This window comes from Cylas formicarius, unplaced genomic scaffold, assembly GCF_029955315.1.
Source record: "Cylas formicarius isolate icCylForm1 unplaced genomic scaffold, icCylForm1.1 PGA_scaffold_8__14_contigs__length_24414737, whole genome shotgun sequence".
NCBI classification, from domain to species: Eukaryota; Metazoa; Arthropoda; class Insecta; order Coleoptera; family Brentidae; genus Cylas; species Cylas formicarius.
Genome location: NW_026844361.1, coordinates 21253253 through 21278646, shown reverse-complemented (window position 1 = coordinate 21278646; position 25394 = coordinate 21253253). Strand labels below are relative to the sequence as shown.

Sequence of the window (25394 nt, the reverse complement as noted above, 5' to 3'; positions counted from 1 at the left end):
CCTGTACTCACGCTGCTAACTAGACCGGATGGGATCGGATATCCCGTATAAGAAAATTGCGAGAGTCCTATGAAGAATCGGTCATCATTTTATGACAATATTTAGAAGTTGTTCCCGTTTTTGTATATGTTAACTAACCTGGAGGATGATGGATTGGTCCAGACCCTTCTTTAAAGAAGGCATTCTTCAGGATTTTTGTATTTGTTACACTCATCGCAAGCTGGCCGAGTGACCTATTGCAGTCGTGACCAACCTAGTATCTCTTTATGCCGTGTAACTGTCATTAATTATTTGGAATTTAAATGTTGTAAGTGACTTGTCAAGTGGTTTTCAACGAATTTGCAAAAAATCGTCGGTTTTCCAAAGGTAACACATTTTAATAATTCTATAAAAATACGAAAACAATAATGTTGACTTATTACCCAAACTAGCCAACAAATTCAAGTGAAACTACGGTGCTAAGGAAAAATGAAAATACATTCTGTTTATATCACACTTTTATTTCACAGTATAGCGCGCATAGAAATAGGTAACACTTTTACGTATATGTATAAAAAGTCAGCAAGCGTCGCAGAATTAGAATCCTCGAATCTTGCCCTCAAATACTCGTAACAGGTGACATTAATTTGCTTTAGTGTCTTTGTGGTAAAATTTTATGACTAGGCAGCGTTCCTAGGCTCATATTTGCAGTAAATAAAGTCCCGAAGGTTTCTGACTTTTTTGGTGGCAGAAAAAGTTATACAAAAAACGTAATTTTTGATTTGGGTGCACCACAATCTGAGACGGATGGTGTCGACATATTAACCGGTGAATATCAAAATTACAGCGTGCAATGAATAACACAATACCGTTTTAATGAAATTTCTTAGTTATGCACGAGTGGAAATATGAGCGATCTTATTCTAGCGAATTGGGTTTTTAACCTAACTCGGACAATACGGAATCTAGATCTTCTTGTAGGCTGGCAGTCATTTCTTTTTGTTTGTTCAAATCGTCTTGCAGCCTGACAACAAAAACAATTAGTCCTGATTACGCAAGTAAATAGTTTCTCATCTTACCTCTCGGCGTTGGTCTTCAGCAGGAAATTGCCCTTCTTCAAAGCGTTCACCCTTCCCTCGTGCTTCTTAACCCTGGCTGACAAATTAGCCTTTTTCTTATCCAACGGGGCGTCTTCAGGTTCGCTCAGGCTCTTCTCGCTATCGCTGTCGCTCTCCTCACTTTCAGATTCCGACTCGTCTTCGCTGCTCTCCTCCTCCTCCGCCTCTTCTTCAACCTCTTCCTCCTTTTCCTCGTCATCCTCGTCGCCCTCCTCATCCTCGCTCACGTCTTTGAGCAGGTTCGCCATTTTGTCCACTTCTTTCTTCAGGCGGTTGTATTTCTTTTTCTCCTCCTTCATCGCCGCCTGGTTCTTCTTGATGATGTCTTTGAGCGCGATCCGTTCCTTCTTCGCGTTGTCCTCTTTATTCTTGAAACTCCTCAACTTGTTCGCCATGTGTTTGACCTCCTTCTGAAGTCGCTTCTCGCGTTTTTCCGGCGTATCTTCGCCGTCGCTTTCCTCTTCCGATTCTTCCTCGTCGAGTTCCTCCTCGTCGCCCTGGGCCACGCTGTTCTGGCGGGAGGTCGACACCTTTTTGCCTGCGTGTCACATAGAGTTCTATGCTATATATTGACGTCTACTGTGTTTTCTTAGGCTTAGAATTTAAATAAATCGAACGGTTCTCTCAAAAACGACAACCAGCTAATTTTTTAACAGTCTAAGCCTAATCGACTCCTCGCTATTTAGGCATATCGAATATACGAGCCCTAAAAACTAAATGTTCGGACGATGTAAAAAATGATAAAAAAGACATTTTTATATCTATTTAAATTTTTTTTTGACATAGCAAAATAACGGAAACATACCAAATTTGCTGACAAATAAATATTCGGACGCGAATGTTTATTGACCAAGAAATCACTGCTACTCATGCATTGATGGTAAAATGTAGTGTGCTTGGATAAATGACATGTCAGTTCTGGTTGTATCTTTCAAGTTTGTATAATAGTTGATAAGAAAATGACTCCTGGTGTCGCAACAAACAAAAAAGTGCGAGAACTTATCATATCTCAGTACTACAGAGGTAAATCAATGCAAAAAATTTCAAATGACTTGAGTATTGGAAAATCAACAGTCGGGGATATTATAAAAAAGGATGGAGTAACAGCTAGTGTTAGCGTTCGTGGTAAAAGTTCAGGCCGACCCCGTAAAATCACTGAAAGAGATCGTCGTATTCTGGTCAAGATTTGTGAAACTAGCAGACGAAGCGTCTTACGATAAATTCAAGCCCAATGGAATGGTGAGGCAAACTTAAGTGTCTCCAGAGAATGTTGTAGACAATGAATGCCTAAGTCTGGTTTGAGTTTTTGTAAGGTAAGTTTACAATTTTTCCTGTGTGTGTAGGCGATTTTCGAAAAAGGGCGATTCGTACAAAATCAAAAGCCTTTCACAAAGATTGATATGATATGGGGGTGTATGAGTGGTAAATGGGTTGGCAACTACGAGTTCATTGATGGTACTGTAAATGCAGAAGTTTGATTCCATCAATAGAACGAACTTTTGGAAATGAAAATTTTATATTTCAATAAGACGGTGCGTCCTGTCATACTGCGAAAACAACAAAAAAGTTGTTTGGGGACCACAATATGAAAGTTTTATCGTGGCCATCAAGTAGACTTGAATATTATTGAAACTTTATGGCATCGGATGAAAAAGACTTTGCTTAACAATCCTCAGCGTACAGTTCCAGCAGAATATTGCAAGACTTTGGTAGATTCCATGCCAAAACGCGTAAAAGCTGTTATTGCCGCGAAAGCTGATGTTACTTCTTATTAATGTTCGATTTAAAGTAAAAGATTTACATGCGTCCGAAGATTTATTTGTCAGCAAATTCTTTATGTTTTTGATATTTTGTTATGTAATTTATGTGAAATAAAAAAAAATTCATTACGATAGCACTTTTTGGTATAAAAGTAAGTGGGTAATTTCATTTTTTCAATCGAAAAGGCAAAAAATCAATTTAATATTTATTATTTCGTACATCGTCCGAACAATTAGTTGTTAGGGCTCGTATTCAACAATAGAATTCTATGCAACACCTTGGGTTAGTTGCTAGATTAGACGTTCGCATTGAAAAATTAGCGTTGAGGAAGGGGGGAGAGTTAGCGTCGCAAAGCATTAGAGATACCGTAGCTAGCATCTTCCGGATCAGCCTTAAGCGAAGCCCTACTGGTGGTTATGTTGATCCACGCGTAAGTCTTGGGAACTGCGCATGCGTCGCGAGCTGCAACGCGCATTATGCGTAATAGGTCAAGCGTCCGCGTCGACGATTCGTATAGCTACCGCAGAGCGCGTCGAGTAGTTTGCGTTCCAGTTCCACGTTTTTCCGCTTGTAGTCTTCGAGCTGGAGCTTGGCGGTGTCCAGCTCCTTGACCGCTTCGGTGTACTTTTTCTCCACCTGTTGCGAGTTTTTCCGCGTCTGTTCCGCCTCCCGCTTCAGTGAGTCGATCACCTTTTGGTCTGCCGAAGCTCCGCCCGCCGCCGTCTTGGCCCCACCTCCTTGCGATCTGGCCTTCTCCAATTCCGCTTCAAGATTCGCTATCCGAGCCAGGAGCCTCTTGTTTTCCATCTCGACCGCCTCCTTGTTCCTTAGCTCCAGCGCGAGCATCTGCTTGGTACTCTGCAAGTCGTCGCGCACCTTGTCGATGTCGTCCATCTCGTCGACCTCTTCGGGCGCGATCTCCTCCTACGCGTGCGCAGACGTGCGGTTGAGGGTTTGACACGAGGAACTTACTTACCGGCGGCATGCTCGCCATCGACATCGACTTTTGGATCTGCTCCTCGATCGTCATCTGCCTGCGGAACTTGCGCAAACCCTCGAGGATCGGTTTACTTCGGTCGTTGGTCGATACTTTCTTCAATTTTATGCCACCCTCGATCTGAAAACGGAGGCGGCAGATATATGGTGATGGTCTGGAGTCGATCTCGCGTCACTCACCTGTTTGAGCAGCTCGTTGTGTACGTTCGGTTTCTCGCTAGCGTAGAGGAAATGTTCCTGAGCTTTGGCCTCGGGAAGCAGCGGCTGCGACCTGTCGTTGCACTCCACGTGTCTGAGTTTCTTGCCGCCCTCGATTTCTTTGAGAGTCGCGGACCAATCGGGCCGCACCTTAGGCCTCGCCCTGGAAAAAATCCCACATTTTCATCGATTCTCCGTTTAAAATTACTCACAGTGGCTTACTTAAGCTTGTCCAGCTTCCGGCGCTGTTTGTCGGTGAGCGGCTTCTGGTTAGGATCGCCAGGCATGCCTGGTGGCGGAGGCGGCATCGGGGGCGGCGCCGGCGTCTGCGACAGTCTCCGCATCGATTCCGCGCGCACCACCGAATTCCGTTTGGCCGGCAGCTCCTGTGGGCGGTCGCACGCGGTTTCAGTTTCGCGCACGCACAGTACTACTTAACGCCCTGTATATGAGGCCTTCGTTTTTCCCCTTACCGTTTACGGCTTTAAGCAAATTTTATTTTTAATTCGGCCAATACCTTTTGCGTTTTGTGAAAAATCACGGTTTCATGGTCGATTTACGGGGTATAGAAAAAAGCCCGTCTCGTCTCGCAATACGCGCAAATATCGAACTGATCGACGTCGCTGCGCCGTCCGAAACCGATCGGGCATTCTGTACTTATAAATAGCGATGGATTCGCTCGCTAAACTTCTTGAGCCGGCGTCGCGATTCACGAGCATTTCAAGGTTCGTTTTTCCATTCAGACAACGATTTATCGAGGATTCGCGTGTAGCCGTTTCAAACTTCTATAAGTTCATTAAAACGACCAGCAACTTACCAAGAGTAATTTCGACACGTCGCTCGATTCGCATCGCGGATGTACTGTACATTAGCCGCTTAGAACGAAAGTACGGAGTAAAGTCTGTTCATAGATATAAGAAAGTGACTAACTGATACGAATTAAGGAAAGACCCGGGCAAGCTGTAAGAATGAAATATGGCCGAACAGGTCCGTACTTTGCTTAGACTTTAATTATTTGGAGTTTTGTTAGGAAATATACTAAACAGTATTATTTATTTATGTATGTATTTATGTTTAAATCTAAAATAAAATTACAAATTATTTTTATTACCTACTTAAATTAATTAAAATTATTCACATAATATATCAGTATCACTATCGCTATCATCGCCTGTTCTAATTATTATTTGTTCTATATTATTTACAATATGGATATACGATTGTTCTGCTTTTTCTATAGGTTTAACAGAATGTGCCCGACTTTGTGGAGGGATGTTAAAAACTTCTGTTTCTATAAGTTTGAGGACAGTGGAGTTAACACGGGGAAAAACATTGTTACGACGAATGGCAGATTTCAGTTAGTGCCAAACGTGTTCAATGAGATTAAATATACAGTCGTGTAAATTGAACTGAGGTGGCTTTTACTTGATGAAAATCCTTTTATCAAAATAAATAAGAACTAAAAGTTCAGATTTTCACGAAATTATATGTTATGACATGACAATTGTGTCGACAACACCGAGTCTTTATCAAAGTAGTTTTGAATTGTTGCTTTTGTGTCACATGAGGAAGGGGTTTTAGTCAACTGACTACTGTGATAACTTGAAATTTGGAATTAAACCATCTTTAGAGCCAGCATGCAAAATATTTATTCTTTTACCTCTTTTTGATGGCGCGTTTATTTTACACTTATCAGTTGAGTCAACCCAAATCTTTTCCTGGGTATCATAAGTGTCGAACCAGGTTTCATCCAAGTGAATAATTTGCCTTTGTTCTCTGTAAATCCTAATTTTTTCTAGATATTCCAGTGACCATTTCCGATTTCTAAAAGATTCCATTACAACTTGCCTTTTGTCAATTTTTTTAAATCTAAAACCCATGTGTTGAATACACTTCCATAAGGTAGTTCTGCCACATTTAACACCGGTTTCATCTTTTTCAAGCCTCCTAATTAAGATATCTAATGTAGGCACGCTTTGTTCCTCGTATAACTGGTAAATTTTACCCCGTATTATATCTTGATCACTTTCATCTACACTCGAGAAGAGGTCAGCATCGCTTCTTTTTTTCCTCGCTAAAATGGGATTATTCACAATTTTCCATACAGTTGATGTTGGAATTTTCGTCAATGTGGCCTTTTCTTCTAAAGATGCTTGCTTGCTGGCACCACGTTCAATGAGAGTCAAATAAACATTGTTTAAAACTTCCTTAGTCTCAATAAAATCGTGTTTTCTACATTTGGGCGGGAGCATCTCCCGAGATACACTAGACTCGCACATATTTTGCATAATTCGCACACGATTCAACACACGCTGTATTACACACGAAATAAGAATGATTACTAATAAACTTGAACTAAGTAGTATACCAAACCACAATTTTACCTGAATTTAAATTCCGAAACTCTAGGTAATAATCTTGTTGCATTGTATGTAAATGACCACCCTTGGATAGTCCCATCCAAAAGCAATCAGTCACTTTCTTATATCTATGAACAGACCATACCCCGCAAACTATACACTCGCAGCTTAGGACGAATGTAAAAGGGCGCTAATCGACTCTCAGGGTTAGCTATTGTAAAAACTTGCAAATGGTAGAACATATGCTGTATACTCTAAGCATAGTACGAAATTGATTGGTGATATAATCATTGTGGGTCCAATGGGCGAATTTAAGCGGCTAATAGTGATATAGTACTATAATCTGACTGCTTATCAGTACGAATGCAAAACACTCATAGCGCAGTTCGAAACTTCCAATATAAAAGGGTATAAGTGATCAATTATATATTGCATATATACTCTACATAGTATCAAGTGATATTATACCGTACACTCGCAGGAAAAAACGAATGCAAAAGCGTGCGAGTGATTGGTGGTATAATGTACTGGGCTATTCAGTATATTTTGACACCCACCTACAGAGTCAATTTTGAAAGATTGGAAAAAAGTGTAAATACAAAAGTTTGGAGATTTTTGCTCTGTTGTCTTATGCAAATGGCCGAAAAAACAAACGACGAACCCAAACCGTTTTTGACATATTTCGGTTTAAAAATAATTATCATTCGATTTCTGGACAATAGCCATATTGTTTAAAAATGGTCTGCTGTGAACAACCCAGTACATCACTCGCACGCTTTTGCGTTCTATCAGTGTACGGTATAATATCACTATTGTCCTTTTAAATTCGTTCATTGGTACTATGTAGGGTGTGCAATATATCATCTATCACTTATACCCTTTTATATTGTTTCGTATTGCGAGTGTACAGAATCAGTCGCATCTTTTTGCATTCGCACTCATAAGGAGCCAGTGTATAGTACTGTTACCGGTTTAAATTCGCACATCGGAAGTACATTGGTTATATAACCAATACCACAAGTTTTTTGCCATAGCTTTTCGTATGACCATGAGAGTCTACACTATATGATCGATTAGTTCCCTTTTACATTCGTCGTAAGCTGCGAGTGTACAGTTTGTAAAGTACTTCGTACTTTAGTTCTAACAAGCGTTTGCAGTCAATATTCAGACCAAAATTTTACAAAGCGGAAACACTTGTTGAGTGACAGTCACTAGAAAATGGTAAGCTCTATCCGTCATGATTAAATGTTCGTTTGGTCGGAGATTGTCGCGTTTATTTTTCGATTTTTCTATGGATTTACCTTATCAATTTCCATATCTTCTATCGTGCTTTCACGCCTCAGCAACGACGGTTTCCTTTCCGGGAGTTTCCTCTCGGACACGCTGTTCAGTTTGGGCAGGTCGTGGATTTTATGGTCCTGTAAAAATGAGTTGTGCGCGTTCGAGGAAGGGGGGAGAGATGAAACGCTTATTGTTTTACCTTTTTCGGTGGGGATTTCTCCCGTTGCGGCACCGGTTTGAGCTGCGGTTTTTTGAAAAAACTTTCCTTTTCCTCGCCATTCTTCTGCGGCTCCTTCGTTTGCACCGACGTTTTTCTCAGCTGAACGCCAGCTACAGGGGAAAAATATTTATCCTTGATTAAAAAAAAACAACGATAGTTTAATTAGTTAATTCCATATGTTATTTTATTTTGCCGAAATGGACAAAATGAAACGCAAAATTGTGAAAATGACAAGTGTTAGGTTTGTAGTGATGCGGTTTAGTGACAAGATAGATACGACGCGAAGCCAAAAACATTATTTACCAATTACCTAATGGATTGTTTTCTTTTTCTTTTCGAAAACTTTCCCTGTCATACGGCTCTCTCTTTCTCACCTTTCTTAATTGTATCGTTTCTGAAAAAATCAAACTTTCATTAAATGGATTCGGACGATTCGAGATGTCCGTTGCTGTTAGTTTGGCGTTTATCTCGAGACGTTAGTTACACAATTGAAGCGGTCGTTTTCTTTTTCCGTGTCTTTAATTTAGAAAAATGTTTTCTTTTAATTGGAAACTTTCGATGACGTTACCTAGGGGGTTCTCTTTGTCTTGTGAGAGATTTTCGTTTTCTTGCGGTTCTTTGGTTTGCACCTTTCGTAGCTGAACGTTGGCTGTAAATGTACAAGGCGTGTCACATTGTATGAGATGTCGGTGAAAATACAAAACGGGCGTTTTTTTTTTTTTTGTGAATGCCACTCGAGTTTCGGGATTAGAAACATAATTCTTGCAAGCATTAAGAAATAAACAAATAGATAAAGTCTAGATAAGTATTTAGAGAACCGAGAAAGATGTTATCAAATTTTTGGTACAGGAGACGATGGTTGTCATTTGAAAACCCTGTTCTCACTTTTGCAGTGTTGCCTCATCTACCTGAAATTCATAACAAATTTGGATTTTTTTATTCATGTATTCTGTTTTCAGTGATATATTTTTTTAAGTGGCATTAAATATGGCTTCAGTAACTTCAGGTTAGCAGCATACATACATCATTATAACTCGATACTTTTTGAACTGCGATATATTAATTGTTCGAATGATTAGTTATAAAAAACTGAGTCAAATTACAGTTTGGATATGTGTATACCTAAATTGAGTAGATTTCGCCGATATAGTCCTTTGGCATTTTAAAACCCTGTTGTCACTGTTGCAGTGTTGCCTCATCTACCCGAAAGTCATAACAAATTTGGATTTTTTTATTCTTGTTTCTGTTTTCAGTGATTTTTTTTTTAAAGTGTCGGTAAATATGGTTTACAAGTAAATTGAATTTGTGTTAAACAAAAACTGCTATTGAAAAAGTAACTTCAGTTTAGTGGCATATATATTTCACTATAACTCAATACTTTTTCAACTACCATATATTAATTATTTATTTTGATAAATGGATTTTCATCAAGTAAAAGCTACATCAGTTCGGTTATTAGTTGTATTTGTAGTTGTCTGTGGTACCTTTTTTTTTCACGACAACCTACTTATTTTTTTCAGAATTAGTTGTTTTTTACAATATCCGCAGAATTTGTAAGCCATGTTTATCAACAATTTTCCTTGAAATGAATTGATCACTTATAAACAGTTAGGTATTATATGTCGTACCAGTGATATATTTTATTTGAATAATTTTTATCAATATAAGAATATTAATATCATTTTATCATATTATATTATTATTATCATAAAAAAATTAAATAAAAAAAAATTAGAAATGCTGTTGTTATTTATTCGGAGGCTTTTTCTACAACTCTCAACTACTCTCAGGTACAACTCTACAACTACAACTCTGCCTAATAACATTTTTTGTTCTATTGGTTTGAGTGTATTATTGCATCGTTTTATGAATGTATTTGTGCAGTCATTATAGTTACATTTATTTCCTAGGTTTGATGGCTATTCTTATAGTACTTACGGATAGATTTTAATATTTTTTCGCTTTTACTTTGTTATTGTTATTTTAGTACTTACAATTTTTTAATACATTTTCCTGCGAGGGCGTGGCAAATAACGCGATTTATTTTAATTTTTGATTGCTTTAAATTTTAGTGAAAAATTTCTGAATTTGATATCCAGAAGTGTTCTTTCCGCGAACCCTCGAGTGATATTCAATTTGTCCGGCTTCCGCACCCAGCCAACATTCCTTATACCTATGGGGTTAGAACCGCCGTCGCCCGACGAGTCCGAGGAAGACGTGCTGTCCCGTTTTTTCGCGTTTTTCGAATTCCAGCTGTTGTTACCGGCCCCGGAAACAGTTTCCGGACCATCTTTGACCCACGGGGGTCGGAACGTCGTTCGTTGCGCGGCATTCGCTGTGCCCTTCTCTCCGGTCGGCATCTCTCATGGGAACCTGCCGGAAAAATGTACTAGAAGTGGCGGGAGAATTGAAAATACTTTTTTCGAGTGTTTTTCTATGTAGCGTAAAAGCGCGATTTTTCTAATTCCCACGTTAGTATTGACGCTGTCACGTTGCCAGATACTTAATACTACGTTTTTCTCGTGTTGGCAATCGATGACGTTGTGTCCCAAACCGTAATAGTTGTGCAACCTAACGCATTAGCGCATCAGAAATTCATCTCATTTAAGTACTTTATTGGTTTACTGGTTTGGTTAATGAGTTTAATATTCTTCAAATGCACTAAAAATAGTTAAAAAAAAACGCCGAAATTTCAAAATCCCAACAGGACAGCACCAAACTGCCGAAAAGTATTTTTCCTACTCCCGTCTGTAAAATAAATAATTACACACCGGGAAGCGTCGTTTCCCACGGATTCTAGCAACTTCGGACGTTTCCGAGATTTTACCGCACGGGTTCGGGAGCAATCGGACGTTTTCGGACATATTTCCTACGCCTTGAATTGTGACGGTCATGTCAGTGAATGTATTCGTGTTGTTATGCGAACATGTACCCAAAAACTAACGGTCGTAGATAGCATAATATACTATCTTTATCTTGTAGAGAGACAATTTTACTTTAGTATTTTTCTTGTGGTGGCCTGGAAGGACACGAGTTAATTTACCTCACTACCCTTGATTCTTTTAGTTTTCATTCATAGAAGCCTCGACGGTGACCTCTATGGTATTCTAGAACTTTGGCATATAAAAATTTGAATCGACATTTTTTTATAGGTATAGTAGTAGTAAGAGTTTCGACTTTTGTTTTGGTTTTTGTATGGAATATTTTTTGATTTGGTGCCAATGGCGACCGACGGTTTATGTTCCCGACGAAAATAGATTTTGCGATATGTTGTGTTCGGAAAAAAGTTGCGAGGGTTGAGTTTGATATTTCGGGATTGGAAATCCGAAGCCGCCTTCATATCAGAATTGTTTATCAAAATATTGCCGTCGTAATTTGTCGTTTCGCTTTGAGAGCATACAGGAAATTAAGCTCGAGGTCTTCTCTACAGGGTGTTGGTTGTTTTATTACAGTCTTATTTAATTAATCAATTATATATACCCAGATTCAAGTCGGTTCATTAAACACTGCTACTTTAGTCAAGTTGGTATTTTGACGTTCGTACTGTTTTTTTTTTTGCAAAAACCGACTCAGGAGGAATCTAGAAGTTTTATGAAAAGTAGTCGTGGATAATTTTTCAAATCGCCATCTCACGTACTAAGCAATTTGTCCGTCTTGAGGGATGATTTTTTAGGTAAAATGTGCAATTTTTGAGACGAGCGTGTTTTATAATTCGATGAGAGAAAAGATTATATTTAAAAATATTATTTTATGATATTCTTCATATGCCGTCGCTGTTCCGGGTATTCATTTTGAAAAGCGCTTGTAGTTTCTCAGCCACGAGAGACAATCGAAAAATTGGCTATTTTAAAATAGCATATTATGCAACAAGTGCGGCAAACGACTTTCGAGTTACGAGCTTATTTGGCACAAACGGAGCGAGTGTTTAATAAACGAGCGACTTAAAGAGTATAGTATGCAACACTTTTGAGTAGAAAAAATTCTGAATATACAAATAAAATGGCGTGTTTAAAGTTTAAATTCAAAGTTTGTTTTGTGTCTTCAGGATTGTCAGAACTATTTTTTTTTCGTAATTTGTATCCGTTTTAAGTTGTAATTTAAATTTTATTTTCCGAAAAATATTATCTTTCAGATATTTGGTAATACGATCCTCTTATTGTTATTATTTGTTTTTTGGTATTTTTATAATAAAATGGTTGTTTGAATATTTTAAAAATTAACGTCCTGGTTTGAACACCCAAATTGGGATTCTAAATTGTGATTTATAGTTATAAAATTTGTAGAAAATTGTAGAAAATGGGATGTTTGTGACAACATATCAATATAATAAAAAAATTTACAATTTTGGCAGCTTAAAAATATCTTAAATTTTAAATTGAACCATCATAGGAAAACAGATATACATTAAGCCCCAAAATGCCAGGTCCGTATTCAAGATTCTGATCTTTGATTTCAAATTCTACAGGCGTTATTTTATTCACCACTTTTTTAAATCGCCAATTTTTCAATTTTCCCTTGTAGGTTAGAATCTATGAGTGCTATTCAAAATGCCCTAAGCGTTTTCAGGTGCGGTTAAAGGTCAGCGGTATAGTTTGAACCAAATTATATCGGCGTTATTTTCGAGTGATCGCGTCCGTATGTGCAACGGAATTCGCCTCTAGCCCGGCAGTTATTTAAAGATTTTTATGTAAACTCAAAGGCGAACGCGCAAAGCCAAAATCCGGATTTCGACTCACGAAGAAATCCGCTACGTCTAAAATGATTTTTATCCATTGCTATGGCATATCGAAAATGGCCGCGTACCTTCTCGTTTTTGCGTCCACCTAACTAGAAAATGACCGCGAGATTCGGTTTCCTCTCGTGGACTTTCTATTTTGGTTTCTGTCGCATACATAACGCGTGCCAAAATTTATCAAAGTTTTGAATACGATATAGTCCTCTGTTCTGCTGTTATCGAAAAATGTGATGTTTTACTACATTTTGAGGCTAATTTTTAGCGACAGAGCGAGGAAATTGTTGAAAAAGTTGAGAGTAATGTTCGAAAGCTTCAAATTGCTGTGTCTTTTAATTTTTGATACCTTTCGCAGTTAAATGCGTTTCCTTCTCCTCATTAAGTGTAAATATGGAGTTGTGATTGAACTAAAACGCTATATTAAAAGCTATCTTCATGAACGTGCCAATTGGCAACATTTTTTTAACTTGTTTAAAAGGTCTATAAACCCATAAGCTTAAAACCTACCTAGACGTTCAAATTTCTGACACTATTTTGCGATATCTTATAACCCTGCTTTTGTGCATCTTTAATTGTGTAGTGGCGTTTTGATTGCAGCATTAAGTGCGTGTTTATGAAACTGTTTAAGTGTCTCAATAGCTAGATTAAAAGCTATTCACAAGTTTAAATGGATAGCCCTGCTTTTGTGCATCCTTAATTGTGTAGTGTCTCAATAGCTAGATTAAAAGCTATTCACAAGTTTAAATAGATAACCCTGCTTTTGTGCATCTTTAATTGTGTAGTGGCGTTTTGATTGCAGCATTAAGTGCGTGTTTATAAAACGATGAAACTGTTTGAGTGTGTCAATAGCTAGATTAATAGCTATTCACAAGTTTAAATGGATAACCCTGCTTTTGTGCATCCTTAATTGTGTAGTGTCTCAATAGCTAGATTAAAAGCTATTCACAAGTTTAAATGGATAACCCTGCTTTTGTGCATATTTAATTGTGTAGTGGCGTTTTGATTGCAGCATTAAGTGCGTGTTTATAAAACGATGAAACTGTTTGAGTGTGTCAATAGCTAGATTAATAGCTATTCACAAGTTTAAATGGATAACCCTGCTTTTGTGCATCTTTAATTGTGTAGTGGCGTTTTGATTGCAGCATTAAGTGGGTGTTTATAAAACGATGAAATTGTTTAAGTGTCTCAATAGCTAGATTAAAAGCTATCTTCATAAACGTGTTTATGCCCAAATTAGCTACACTTTTTAAAAGTGTTTAAACATGTTTAAAATTTTTATTTTAATGTGTGTTCACAAAACCTTTATACGCGGTTTGGCGGTGTCTTTCATGGTTTAATGGCGCTAAAACAGATTAAAGGTGTTGTTGAATTCAGAAGCTAAAGTAATTTTGATAAAGGACATTGTAGTCGCCATTTTTTAAAAAGTCATAATCTAGATTAAAAGCTATTCAGAAGTTTAAATGAATAATCCTGCTCTTTCATGGTGTAACGGTTTTGATTGCGTTTTGAGTGCCTGTTTATAAAACGATGAATCTGTTTAAGTGTCTCAATAGCTAGATTAAAAGTCTGAAAATTTATCATTTTTTGCAGTATCTTTGATGTGATGTGATAAAAAATATTTCAAAGGTATTAAAACTCGAATCGTTGTCACGCATTCTTTTAAGAATCCAGCATCTTTAGTGCTGAAGTCAGGTAGGAAGTATCCTGGTGTATGTTGTCGATAGTTTAGAGTCCTATGTACCGCATTAATGCTCTGAATTTTTGTTTCTATGGGCAAGGGCTCTCTTACAATGGGAATTTACACTGCCCCGTTATCGCTTACAATCGCAAGTCCACAAGGCAGCGTTTTGATATTTTCTTTGTATATAAGATTGTAAATAGCCTCATCGACCATGAGTTTTGTGTCAACTAAACTCTTTTTAACGCTAGCCCTTATACCCTGCGCAATCTTTCACCGGGATGGCTCGTACTTCGTTTTGTTATTTACCCTTGACGTTATTTGTTGATTATATTATGTTGTACTGCTAAATTTTATAAATTTTCTTCTTTTTTGTAACTGTATAATTGGTCTGTTGAGTATTGTAGCTCTCGCTCACTCTGATGGACGATTTTGTGTGTCGCATGTTTTGTTTTTTCTGTGGGATATGGTAAAGAATGGCAAAAAACATATACATTACTCACCTTGAACGGTACGTATTTTCCGAAAAAAAAACTTTCAATTTTGCACTAGACGCGCACTTTCTTGTTGGACGTTCACGCACCACACCTTCGGAAAAAGACGCCTTTCGTTCGCGTCGAAAACTTAAAAGAAAAAAAACCGTCGTTTTTGTATTTTCGAAAATTAGAAGCGACAACTTCAATCTGACAATTCCTCAGGTATTTTCATGCGGCTGTCGAGCGGACATTTTCTGAATGCTGCCGACTTACTGAAATAGCTGGCGTCTATTTCGGGAAACGCGCGTCGCGACGCCGTGCGTGACGCGTCGCTATTTTTTTTTTCACGGATCTTACGGATTTCTGAGATTTCGTCCGGATTAATTTTAATTTAATTAATCGACCGATTGATCAAGTAATGCATTAATTTAATTTACGTATTTATTGGTTAATTAATGTTGCATTTTTGTAGATAATATTGAAATAATAGAAATAGAATAGAAAGTAACCAATTATCCATTTGGCTAAAATAATGGAAATTTGGTGCATATCACGCCTTTATCTAAACACAGTTTGTGTATCAGAAAGACAAAGAAATAATAAAAAATATGTGGCCCCTAATTTTTCGGACGAACGTCTATGGACTGGAAGTTGACTTTTCGCAGTTAGGATGATGGTACGTCTAATTTTTGTCTCTTGTAAATTTTTTATTTAAAATAAACAACAATTTTTGTTTTATTCAATTAAATGATACCTGCACACAACTGATGCTTGAATAATGTAGGTCAATTAAACTAATTAATCGAGATCTTGGTAAATATACATTTTAATAACCTGTCCATTGAAAATAAAGCGTTCAATAAGGAAAATCCCATTCTTCAATCAGGATTCATGGATTATTGTTATATTGAATTTATATTATACAGGGTATGCGACGTACCAACAAAAATCATATTTAGTTTGCTAAAAATTATACCGAGAAAAAGGTTTTTACTTTCAAACTGTAAACTGTCATATTTTGGCGACTTCTTTATTCTTTCGACTCAAAAACATTGCCCTTTTTTGTTATTTTACCTATAATTTTGGGCATTTGAAAAAATTTTTTTTTCAGGTATAAAGGAAAAGCCGAAAGAAAAGCTAAAATTTGCAAAAGTAATTTTATTTATTATTTATTTATTTATTTATTTTAGTAATACTTTGATGTTTTGCCAAAAGCTACCTTCAGATTTCGCGCGAGCAAATGTCGGAAAATGTCTTTCTACACGCCTGTCCGTTTCGACGCAGCTCAAGAGCTCCGTTTCTTCAGTTTATTGTCTTCGTCCCACAACGGTGGTTCTTGTTCTTCTCTCACATCTGGCTTGGTCGATTCCATTCCAGTTGGATCGCTAGTAAAATGGGGCCAATTGTGGATATCGTTAAAGAGACGATCTCCTGGACACTCTGTCCCTACAATGCAGTTTAGTATAGTTTTGGTTACTTTTTAATCAAATGTTTTTATTTAATGATTATTATGCTTTGTTGCGTAATGCCACAGAGATTTTAAAACAATTGATTGATTGGTTGAAATACTTATTAATATCGTGACTATATTTTTTCGACCTTGGGTTTTTTAGATGGATGAGAAAAATATAAAAAAAGCGGTTTACCCTCTCGCACTTGCCGGTGCCCGACGAGTTTATAGTCGCGCGCTATTTTACCCTCTTTGACCCCTCTAGCGATGAGCCGCTTGACGGTGGCAAGTTGGCCCGCGGGGGGCAGCTCGTCTGCAAAAAAAAACGTCCAAAATAAGATATTTTCGGAGTTTGCGTCGGATATAATAATAATAATTTACGTCGATGATTTTCTAGATAATTTTAGATATCTGCGGCGATGAAAATTTGGCCGAATTTTCGAAAACATATGTCGCGCGCAAGGAAAATGAAAATGGCCGGATTTATATATGCAACGCCGTGGTGGCGCTGTCAGATTTTTCGGAAAAAAAATTATCCGTAGTGGATTACTAAATTATTTGCGTTTTATATATATATATATATATATATATATATATATATATATATATATATATATATATATATATATATATATATATATATATATATATATATATATATATATATATATATATATATATATATATATATATATATATATATATATAATGTTTATATATTCCAGGATGTGGTAGGCGGAGAAAAAAAATATTGTCATATTAAATTCGCGTTGTTGTTGACGATTAGATAAATAAATACGTGACAAATTTTATTTGTGGTGTGGTAATAAAAATCATTTTAGAAATTTGAATGTCTTGCTGCGATAAAACGAAAAATGAACAATTAAATTAATTAAAAGTCGAAAATAACTAAGTTTTGATGTTTACTATTTATAATTAATTTTTTACTTGACGAAAAAGAACAATGAACAATTAAATTAGCAAAATATAAAAATTCACATCATTTTGATTTATTTTTTTTTAAATAAATTGTTTTTTTGTGCAGTGTGTGCATTTTTCGTTGTTATTACGAGGTATTTCCGCGATACAAAATATGGCGTCTTCAAAACAGTCCTTGTTGGCGTTGTTTTTTAGATACAGGGGAAAGCAGAATTGATCATATTTTTTGTAAAAGATATTATTTTTAAGGCACGAGCTAAAGTTTTTTTTTAATTGAAAACACTGTATATCGTCCGGATGAGTCTTTTAAATAACCTTATATTTTGGTATTTTATATTCTATTCATGTAATACAAAACATAGTATACAAAAACTACTCAAACTGATTTCCACCCTTGCAAGATATTTTTCGAAAATGCTATCTATATTTTTGGAAAATTCGATTGAGGTTTTTATTCCCTTAAGCAACTTATGTGTTCTTCCCTGAAATTCTACAATATTTAAAAAAAAAAGGTTTTTTAAATTTAAGTTTTATTCTATAATTGATTTTTTAAAAATAATTAATTTTATAAATTTATTTAATTTATAATTTTGGTTTAGGTTTATACTTTTGCCTCCTGGTTGCCTAAAAACGATGAAAACTAAAAATTCAACCATTATATGACGACCGCCGAGGAGAACGTTGAAATTTTAAAAATAAATTAAGTTTGGACGAACTTTTTGATGATTTCCGTTTTTTTTTTCTAGGCGATCGATTAGCCTCCAGGGAAGAGGTTCACATTAAAGTCGTGCAAATAAACGCCAAGGTAAGTGAGTCTGTATAAATAAGTCTGTTGACAGAGACCTATTTTAATATTGCGCATCAATTTGGAAATTTATCTCGACCTGTTTCGCTTCCCGCTAATCGATATCTCGATCTAAATTTCATTTTTTTGAAAATCTTATCACAGTTGGTTGTGAAAAATTTGGTTGCGTTTCGAATTTCCAAAAAACTTACCACTCCAATCGCCGATGATGCACACGCCGATGCTTTTGTCATTGTAGGAGGGGGCGTGGGCCCCTACCGCGGACCACCCCCTTCCCTCGTACACCCTGTCGTCCCCGCCGACTGCAAAACTGTACCCGATATCGTTCCACGAGTTGTTGATCTGCGTTAATTATTTTTTTAAATTAATTAAATAAACTTACAATTTTTTTTTGTCGATAATTGGAATTAATGAAAAGAAAGTAAGGAAACGGTACCTGATGTAAGTCCTGCATCCATTTCATGGCCGCGATGCATTCCGAACCCGTGCTGCAAGCGGGCGGCAGGTAACTGTGATGTATGACGACGTACGGCACTGGGTTGGTCATGTTTTCCACCAGGGTTGGAGGCCTGGCGCCCCACTCGTCCCTCGTCACTATCTCGAGGCCGATCCGGCAGTTCGCTCCTAAAACGTCCGAAGAACCATTTTCGAGTAATTTTTATTTCAAAAATTTTCGGGGTGATTTATCCCAGTGGCATGGTAATATTTCGATCAGTTGAAATTAACTTGGTTTGTCTTAAAATTTTCTAATGTAGCTGCGCTGGCCCTGTGTTTAAAGAACTTATTTTCCTGTATGCGTATTTTGTCGAAAACATGTGTGTTTGTTATAAAATTCCATAACCTTTTGCAGTTCAATTATATTGATTCGTTATTGTAAATTAATAAATTTGATTTTTATGTGCGTTCAATTTTCTCTGAAGTTAATTTCCCATACAGGGTGCTTCCGTCAAGTGTCCGTCAATGTGTTTTCCACATTTTCATTGAAACTACTTTAGATATTTTATTGAATTGTTTGGTTCATCGAAATTGTTTGTTTCTAGGTTATTACGTAAGTTTTGAATTTAGTAAAAAATGATAGGGGCAGTCTAATTCAAACCCTTCACTCATTTATAGAAAATACAAAATAGACAGAAAGTGTGTTGTTAACATAAAAAATAAAATCATAATTTTTTCGCCATATTTGTAATAACATAGCTCTCCGCTTTTGACCCAAAGTTTAGGTAACAAACTACCCTTTATCTTTATCTTCATATTTCCTGGAAGCTGTTTTGTTAAATGGCTTTAAAATTAAATTAATCCTCAATCGAAAGTAGCCCATATACACTTCTAACATATATTATTAGAAAGCAGTGTGGTAAAAATTTTAATTAAATTAATTAAATCAAAAATTGCATTAACCCACTGCTTCGAAATTTATAGCCATGCTTTTGTATTTGAAAATCATCAAAATCCCAAAAATAAAAGCTGTATACCATCCACCCAAAATTAACAGCATAAAAAACGCGTAGTATTTGATAATTTTTGGCATTTGATTACCAGTTTCGAAAGATTTCAATTTTATAGCTATTTTTTTTAGAGGAAACATTTGAAAATCATGAAAGTCCCTAAATAAAAGCTTACCCAAAATCAACGGCACAAAAAACGCGTAGTATTTGATCATTTTTGGCATTTCATTACCAGTTTCGAAGCATTTCAATTTTATAGCCATTTTTTTAGAGAAAATATTTGAAAATCATGAAAGTCCCTAAATAAAAGTTTATCCAAAATTAATGGCACAAAAAACGCGTAGTATTTGATTATTGCATAAAAAAAGCTGCACATCACTTACTCAAAATTAACAGCACAAAAAACGCGTAGTATTTGATAATTTTTGGCATTTGATTACCAGTTTCGAAAGATTTCAATTTTATAGCCATTTTTTTAGAGAAAACATTTGAAAATCATGAAAGTCCCTAAATAAAAGTTTATCCAAAATTAATGGCACAAAAAACGCGTAGTATTTGATCATTTTTGGCATTTCATTACCAGTTTCGAAGCATTTCAATTTTATAGCCATTTTTTTAGAGAAAACATTTGAAAATCATGGAAGTCCCTAAATAAAAGTTTATCCAAAATTAATGGCACAAAAAACGCGTAGTATTTGATCATTTTTGGCATTTCATTACCAGTTTCGAAGCATTTCAATTTTATAGCCATTTTTTTAGAGAAAACATTTGAAAATCATGAAAGTCCCTAAATAAAAGTTTATCCAAAATTGATGGCACAAAAAACGCGTAGTATTTGATTATTGCACAAAAAAAAAGCTGCACACCACTTACCCAAAGTTAACAGCACAAAAAGCGCGTAGTATTTGATCATTTTTGGCTTGGCTTTCCGGCTACGATTTTAATGCGCCCGAATTCGTCGTTTTTCTTTATATTAATCAAAAATTCGATATCTATGTGGGGAATACCCGTGAAACCTCGTTGAGTTTGTTGTTATTTCGACGAGTTTTCGCGCGAGAGAGTACCAATATGTCATCGACACGGTGCCGTTTGTTTAAAAGTGAAAAACGGTACTTTTTGGTTAAAATTAATTGCGTGATGTCGGACTCTTGTTTAAATAAAATATCGAATAATAGCAATAATAAAAAAAACGTGGTGGGGATTTGCGTACGACATTGAGATACATCGGAAGCAATGGCGTCTCGTGTTAAGTGACGATTAGACTAAACTAACCAACTAACGTTTTTCGCGGCTTAAGGGTTAATTATAAATTAAGGGTTTTATAAGAAACCTTAGCTCTTATAAGAGTTTTTATAGTTTAGCTGTTACAAGTTTTGTAGGAAATCCAGTGAATAGTAAAGCACCTGTAACTTTTATAATATTGCCTCCAAATGGTCTCCGCCTCCTTATAAACTTATAAATCTAATAAATATTCTACAGTTACTATCAAACTCTTCTTTAGTTTGCACAATTTATTTACTTTTTATTTATTAAAAACTAAGTGCACTTCTTTCAATAACAAGTAAGTAAACTTGACACTGGCGCACTAATATTTTTCAAGTGGGTTTCCAATTACTTTCAGTTTTATAACGGATGCGAAGGTTTTATTAAATAATACCTTCTTTTTAGAATTTATTTATTGATAAGTTGATTTCCATAAGTAGTAGTAGTAGTAGGTAGTGTTAAAAATTTCCAAAAAAATTCCGGATTGGTAAAGGCGAGCACCGAGGAATATTTAAAAGTCGACGGTATACGCGCTGAGTTTGGGGTCTGTTAAAAAAAAAGATACAGGGCCACGCCAATCAGCGTAGATCCTGTTCTTCGAAAGTGAACGCGTTTTCGAAACATCTGCGGCCGTGTGAAGTACCATTCGGTGATTCCCCTGCAGCGGTCAGACCTCTCGTTGGAATCGTTACGTTTTTTTTTTTTTAACCATTGAATTATTATTGTTGGTACGTTTGGTCCCGTTACTTCCCGTTTTTTCCGAACATTTTATTTTTACCACTTTCTCAGTAAATCCCAGTGCCAGAATTACACGTACGGCAATGAATTTGATTTGCTTATGTGCGTTTATTAGCTAGGGTGTGATAAGCGGGCACGTTCAGTGATACTACACACTAGCGTAGATAAACAATATCGTAATACGCGTACAACAAAAAACTTATTAAGCAGGATAAGTCCTAAGCAAAGATGTCAATTCTGCAAGTTAACCGGAAAACATGTAATTTAAAAAATGTCCAAAATCTCCATAAAAATCAATAATTGATAAGATTATTTCATAAATATACATGTTATAAATTAGAAGTCTTTGACAATGGTATATTTTGAACTTTGCGTCTGTAGTTGTATATTCCGTCATAGAGTGTTGTTATAAATTAGTAATATCTAAAATGGAAATAAAAGATTATTGTTGATAAGTTTTTTAAATTGGTGTACTCTTATCAAGCAATAAAATTTGAGTGAATAATGAGTATTTTATGAATTAATAATTCTTACGCACAGTGATGTCCTTTTAAATTTTAAACAAAAAGTTCGCATTTATAAATTTGCCACTTTTTTATGATTTTATGATTAAATAAATACTTATAATACTAGATATTTGGTCATGACTATGAACCAGGAGGCTTACTTATAAACCCATTTTAAGTATTAAGCAAAATAACGTTAGAAACCAATATAGAATTCATCTCTTATTAATATTTTACTAATATCCCTGATTTACGAACTTATTTACTGAATATCCTTATGTGCAAGTATACAAGAAAGCTTTGGACAATATTTTATTTTTTATTCTTATTTGCATACCTAGTTATTTGTTTTACTATTAAATTAATAATACTTGATCTTTCAATACTTTGGTTACTATTTTTGCAGGTGCAAATAAAATAAAAAATGAATTTTATTTCGATTTTTATTTTGTTAACATCCTGTATAATATTCAACGTTATTATTTTAGTTATATAATCATAATTCTGAAATTCCTAACAGATGAAATTACGCATAATTGCCGGTAATAGATACGTAATTTTGAGAAATATTTTTTCCGGTCGGTTTTAAAGAGTTCACCAACACTGGCGTCGGTGTTAATCACAAACGTGACGCAAACGAGTCGTTCATGGTGTGGTGGGGTGTTATAAGGTGAAACTATGCGCCTATAAAAAGAAAAAATAATTTTCTTTGTGTTTCAGTTTTCGATGTACGGGGAGTCAAAGTTAAAAAGAATATTTTTCGTATTGTTCTGTCAAAAAGAAGGCGCAAGCTTAGTTGTAAAAACATTAAAATATATTTTGGATAAAATTATGGCAACGTTTCGATATTCGGTTCGCACCCAAAACTAGTTACGCCTCTTCTGATTCGGAGACAAATATTTCTGTTTCGTAATAAAGAATCTGTGACCTAACCTGTAAAGGAAATCGCCTGGAACCCGTGTGTTGTTTCCAGATGATGGTGGTACCGGACGAGCCGCCGAAAGCGAAGGGGCGGCATCGCGTGGACGTAGAAAACGAGATCATCCGGAGGCGGGAAAGGGAGTCCAGGCGTCACCAGACGTGGAGTACCGCGGAGCGGTACTTCAAGCACTTTGACAAGGTCAACACCAAGTACGACGCGTGGACGTCCCCCAGGTATTACGAGGACAACAATAAGATGCTCGCGACTATCGAGTCGAAACGAGCCAAAGAGGAGGCGCTTGCTCGTAGGAGGGACAAGTTGAGGAAGTTATTGGAGGAAGAGCAGAGCTCGTACGAAATCGAGGCGATGGTCAAGAAGAACCTCAGCTTGACGCGACCGACGAAACGGGACGAAGTACCCGTCGAAATCCTAAAGGACGTGACGTCGGAAACGAGACGACGGGAGGAGGAGAGGAGGAGGAAAGAGGCGGAGCTGAAACTGTACCATCAGTGGCGCATCAATAACCCCATCGTCAGACAGTACGAGAGCAAGTATCGATTCAAAGACCTGAAGCTCTCGTGGCTCGACCAGCAGATCGAGAAGAGAATGCAGGACGAGAATGAGGCGAGGGAGAACGAGAAATCGATCAGGGAGCAGGAGGAGCGACTCGCCAGGGCTAAGGAAGTCGAGCAAGAACTGCGCGAAGAAATAGAGCATAAAAAGTTGAGCTTAAAGAAGGATTTAGAGGCTCAAATGCGCGAGCTTGAAGACAGACAAAAGGTCAGCGAGGAACTAAGGCAAAGGGAGGAGCGCGACATGAAACGTAAACTGGATCTGGAAGAATTGGAGGCGAAGCAGCGGGAGGAGCACAAACGCAGATTGGATAGAGAGTGCGTCTTATACAACGTGAAGCAATACAAGAGCAGGTTAAAGTTAAAAGCGGAAGAAGTTAGAGAAAACTTGGTCAAAGATAGGGAGTTTAGCGCGAAGCTCCAGGAGCTCGAGCTCCAAGAGCTCGTGCGAAACGATATCGAGCGTAAAAAGATCAAAGACGAAATCGCGCGCTTCTTGAAGTTAGTAAAGGAACAGCAGGAGCTAGAGAAGCAACGCCAAAAGCACATGGAGTTTATATTCGATTCGGAAGCGAAGGCGATCTACGAGAAACAGTCGGAGGCGTGGCGACTGGAGGAGGCGTGCAGGAAGAAGTTGCTCGATGAGGTTTTGGATACCGTTAAGCGGCAAGTGAAGGAAAATCTGGAAAAAGATCGGGAGAGGCAGCGTCAGGTTTTGAGGGAACGCGAGGAAATGTTGACTAAGGTGGAGGAGTACGACAGAGAACTAGAGGCGTTGAAGGAGGAGGAGAAAAAACGGAAGCTGGCGAGAAAGCAAGTGCTGGACGAAGGTGCAAAGCTGAAGAAGGAGATGAAGAAGCGGGAGGAAAACGCACGGCTAAAGGAGATCGACGAGGAGCTCGAGAGAGTGAGGAAGGAGGAGGAGAGGTTACGGAAGGAAATATTGGAGATCCAAAGGAGACACGGACCGTCGAGACCGAGTGGTCGCGCGAGGCCGTTTTATTAAGTAATTTTTGAGGTGTTAAAGCTACAGTGAGGTTATTATTTGTTCGGAATTAATTATAATAATTGTAACATATTTTGTAATAAAAACATTGATTTAAGTATTTATGAGGGAATACGTTAGTTCTGAAATTTTGACCATCTGAAGTCCGGATTGAAAAACTGAATGAAAAGGCTTTAACTCATTTTAGATTTGTATTGAGTTTTTATTTGGTTTGAAAACTCCTCTTGAGTCTTGAGTCAGTTGGTCGTTTCAATGGATTCTAGTTCTTGACTTGATAAAAATGGTTATCAAGAGTTACAGAGTAAAGAAGAAAAAGTTTTCCTGGGACGAGGTCTATTTTTAAAATTACTGGTAAGTTTTTAAAAACCAACTGCTGTACCCAAGCCAAATTGTTTAATTTCATAGTTCCCGCTCATAACCTCAAATATCGCTAGTTATTTCAATAGCGCTGGTCAACTATCACAGGAAATAAAACTATAAATATAAATTTACAATTAAGAATTCGAATGTTTCGATTGTGTGATTGCTATATGGAGCAGAAGCTTGGACACTCAAACACACAAAAAGTTAGAAACACGAATTAGAAACAAGGTCACTGGTAACATGGTTAATGAAAGCTACAAACTGCAAAGCACAAAGAATCGAGCCCTTTCAAAACCACAGCACTCAACATACATTATTTGAAGGAAAACGATTCGTTTGACAAAAACTTGAAACTATGGACTTACCGTTCATGCTATTCTACAGTCGGCGTCGATGTCGCAGTAGTTAACATGGATCAATGAACGAACGCGTAATGCGAATCGGAATGTGTATTTTTTTAAAGTGTCGAATCATTCATTCATGAGGGTCCACGAAAAATCGTTTTTCCCCGCGTCTCTGTTTTCGCGTTAAACGGAATTGATTCACGTATTCTAGCATCTCGGTTTTTTTTTAATCTCACGGCGTC

At 36.8% G+C, this 25394-nt stretch overlaps 3 protein-coding genes across 8 annotated transcripts; 1 reads left to right on the top strand and 2 right to left on the bottom strand.

Annotated features, from left to right (window-relative positions):
- The first annotated feature begins 282 nt into the window (after window positions 1-282).
- LOC132706733 (trichoplein keratin filament-binding protein-like) lies at window positions 283-25154 on the top strand. 3 transcript variants are annotated; one of them, XR_009619635.1, is made up of 4 exons: window positions 283-366; window positions 17935-17993; window positions 22919-24796; window positions 24851-25153. XR_009619635.1 is itself a non-coding variant. In XM_060678225.1 (3 exons), exon 3 carries the CDS (start codon window positions 22919-22921, stop codon window positions 24443-24445), a length of 1527 nt encoding a protein of 508 aa, XP_060534208.1. In that variant the 5' UTR covers window positions 283-366; window positions 17935-17993; the 3' UTR covers window positions 24446-25153. The 3 variants fall into 3 exon arrangements, 2 of the variants coding, with proteins under 2 accessions (XP_060534208.1, XP_060534209.1); XM_060678225.1 differs by having other exon boundaries at window positions 22919-25153; XM_060678226.1 differs by lacking the exons at window positions 283-366; window positions 17935-17993 and adding an exon at window positions 22544-22615 and having other exon boundaries at window positions 22919-25154.
- LOC132706299 (glutamic acid-rich protein-like) lies at window positions 488-15058 on the bottom strand. Of its 3 annotated transcripts, XM_060677559.1 has the most exons (12): window positions 14827-15058; window positions 10087-10286; window positions 8482-8562; window positions 8224-8307; window positions 7893-8023; window positions 7714-7830; window positions 4275-4438; window positions 4035-4215; window positions 3835-3975; window positions 3380-3782; window positions 1059-1635; window positions 488-1003 (listed from the first exon to the last, which is right to left on the bottom strand). In XM_060677559.1, the coding sequence occupies exons 2-12, from the start codon at window positions 10271-10273 to the stop codon at window positions 919-921; spliced, it is 2151 nt and encodes a 716-aa protein (XP_060533542.1). In that variant the 5' UTR covers window positions 10274-10286; window positions 14827-15058; the 3' UTR covers window positions 488-918. The 3 variants fall into 3 exon arrangements, with proteins under 3 accessions (XP_060533542.1, XP_060533543.1, XP_060533544.1); XM_060677560.1 differs by lacking the exon at window positions 8482-8562; XM_060677561.1 differs by lacking the exons at window positions 8224-8307; window positions 8482-8562.
- On the bottom strand, window positions 15945-25315 carry LOC132706741 (peptidoglycan-recognition protein LB-like). 2 transcript variants are annotated; one of them, XM_060678241.1, is made up of 5 exons: window positions 25174-25315; window positions 18430-18617; window positions 18185-18335; window positions 16446-16562; window positions 15945-16245 (listed from the first exon to the last, which is right to left on the bottom strand). In XM_060678241.1, exons 1-5 carry the CDS (start codon window positions 25178-25180, stop codon window positions 16085-16087), a joined length of 624 nt encoding a protein of 207 aa, XP_060534224.1. In that variant the 5' UTR covers window positions 25181-25315; the 3' UTR covers window positions 15945-16084. The 2 variants fall into 2 exon arrangements, with proteins under 2 accessions (XP_060534224.1, XP_060534223.1); XM_060678240.1 differs by lacking the exon at window positions 25174-25315 and adding an exon at window positions 20312-20449 and having other exon boundaries at window positions 15949-16245.
- Between the last annotated feature and the right edge of the window lie 79 nt (window positions 25316-25394).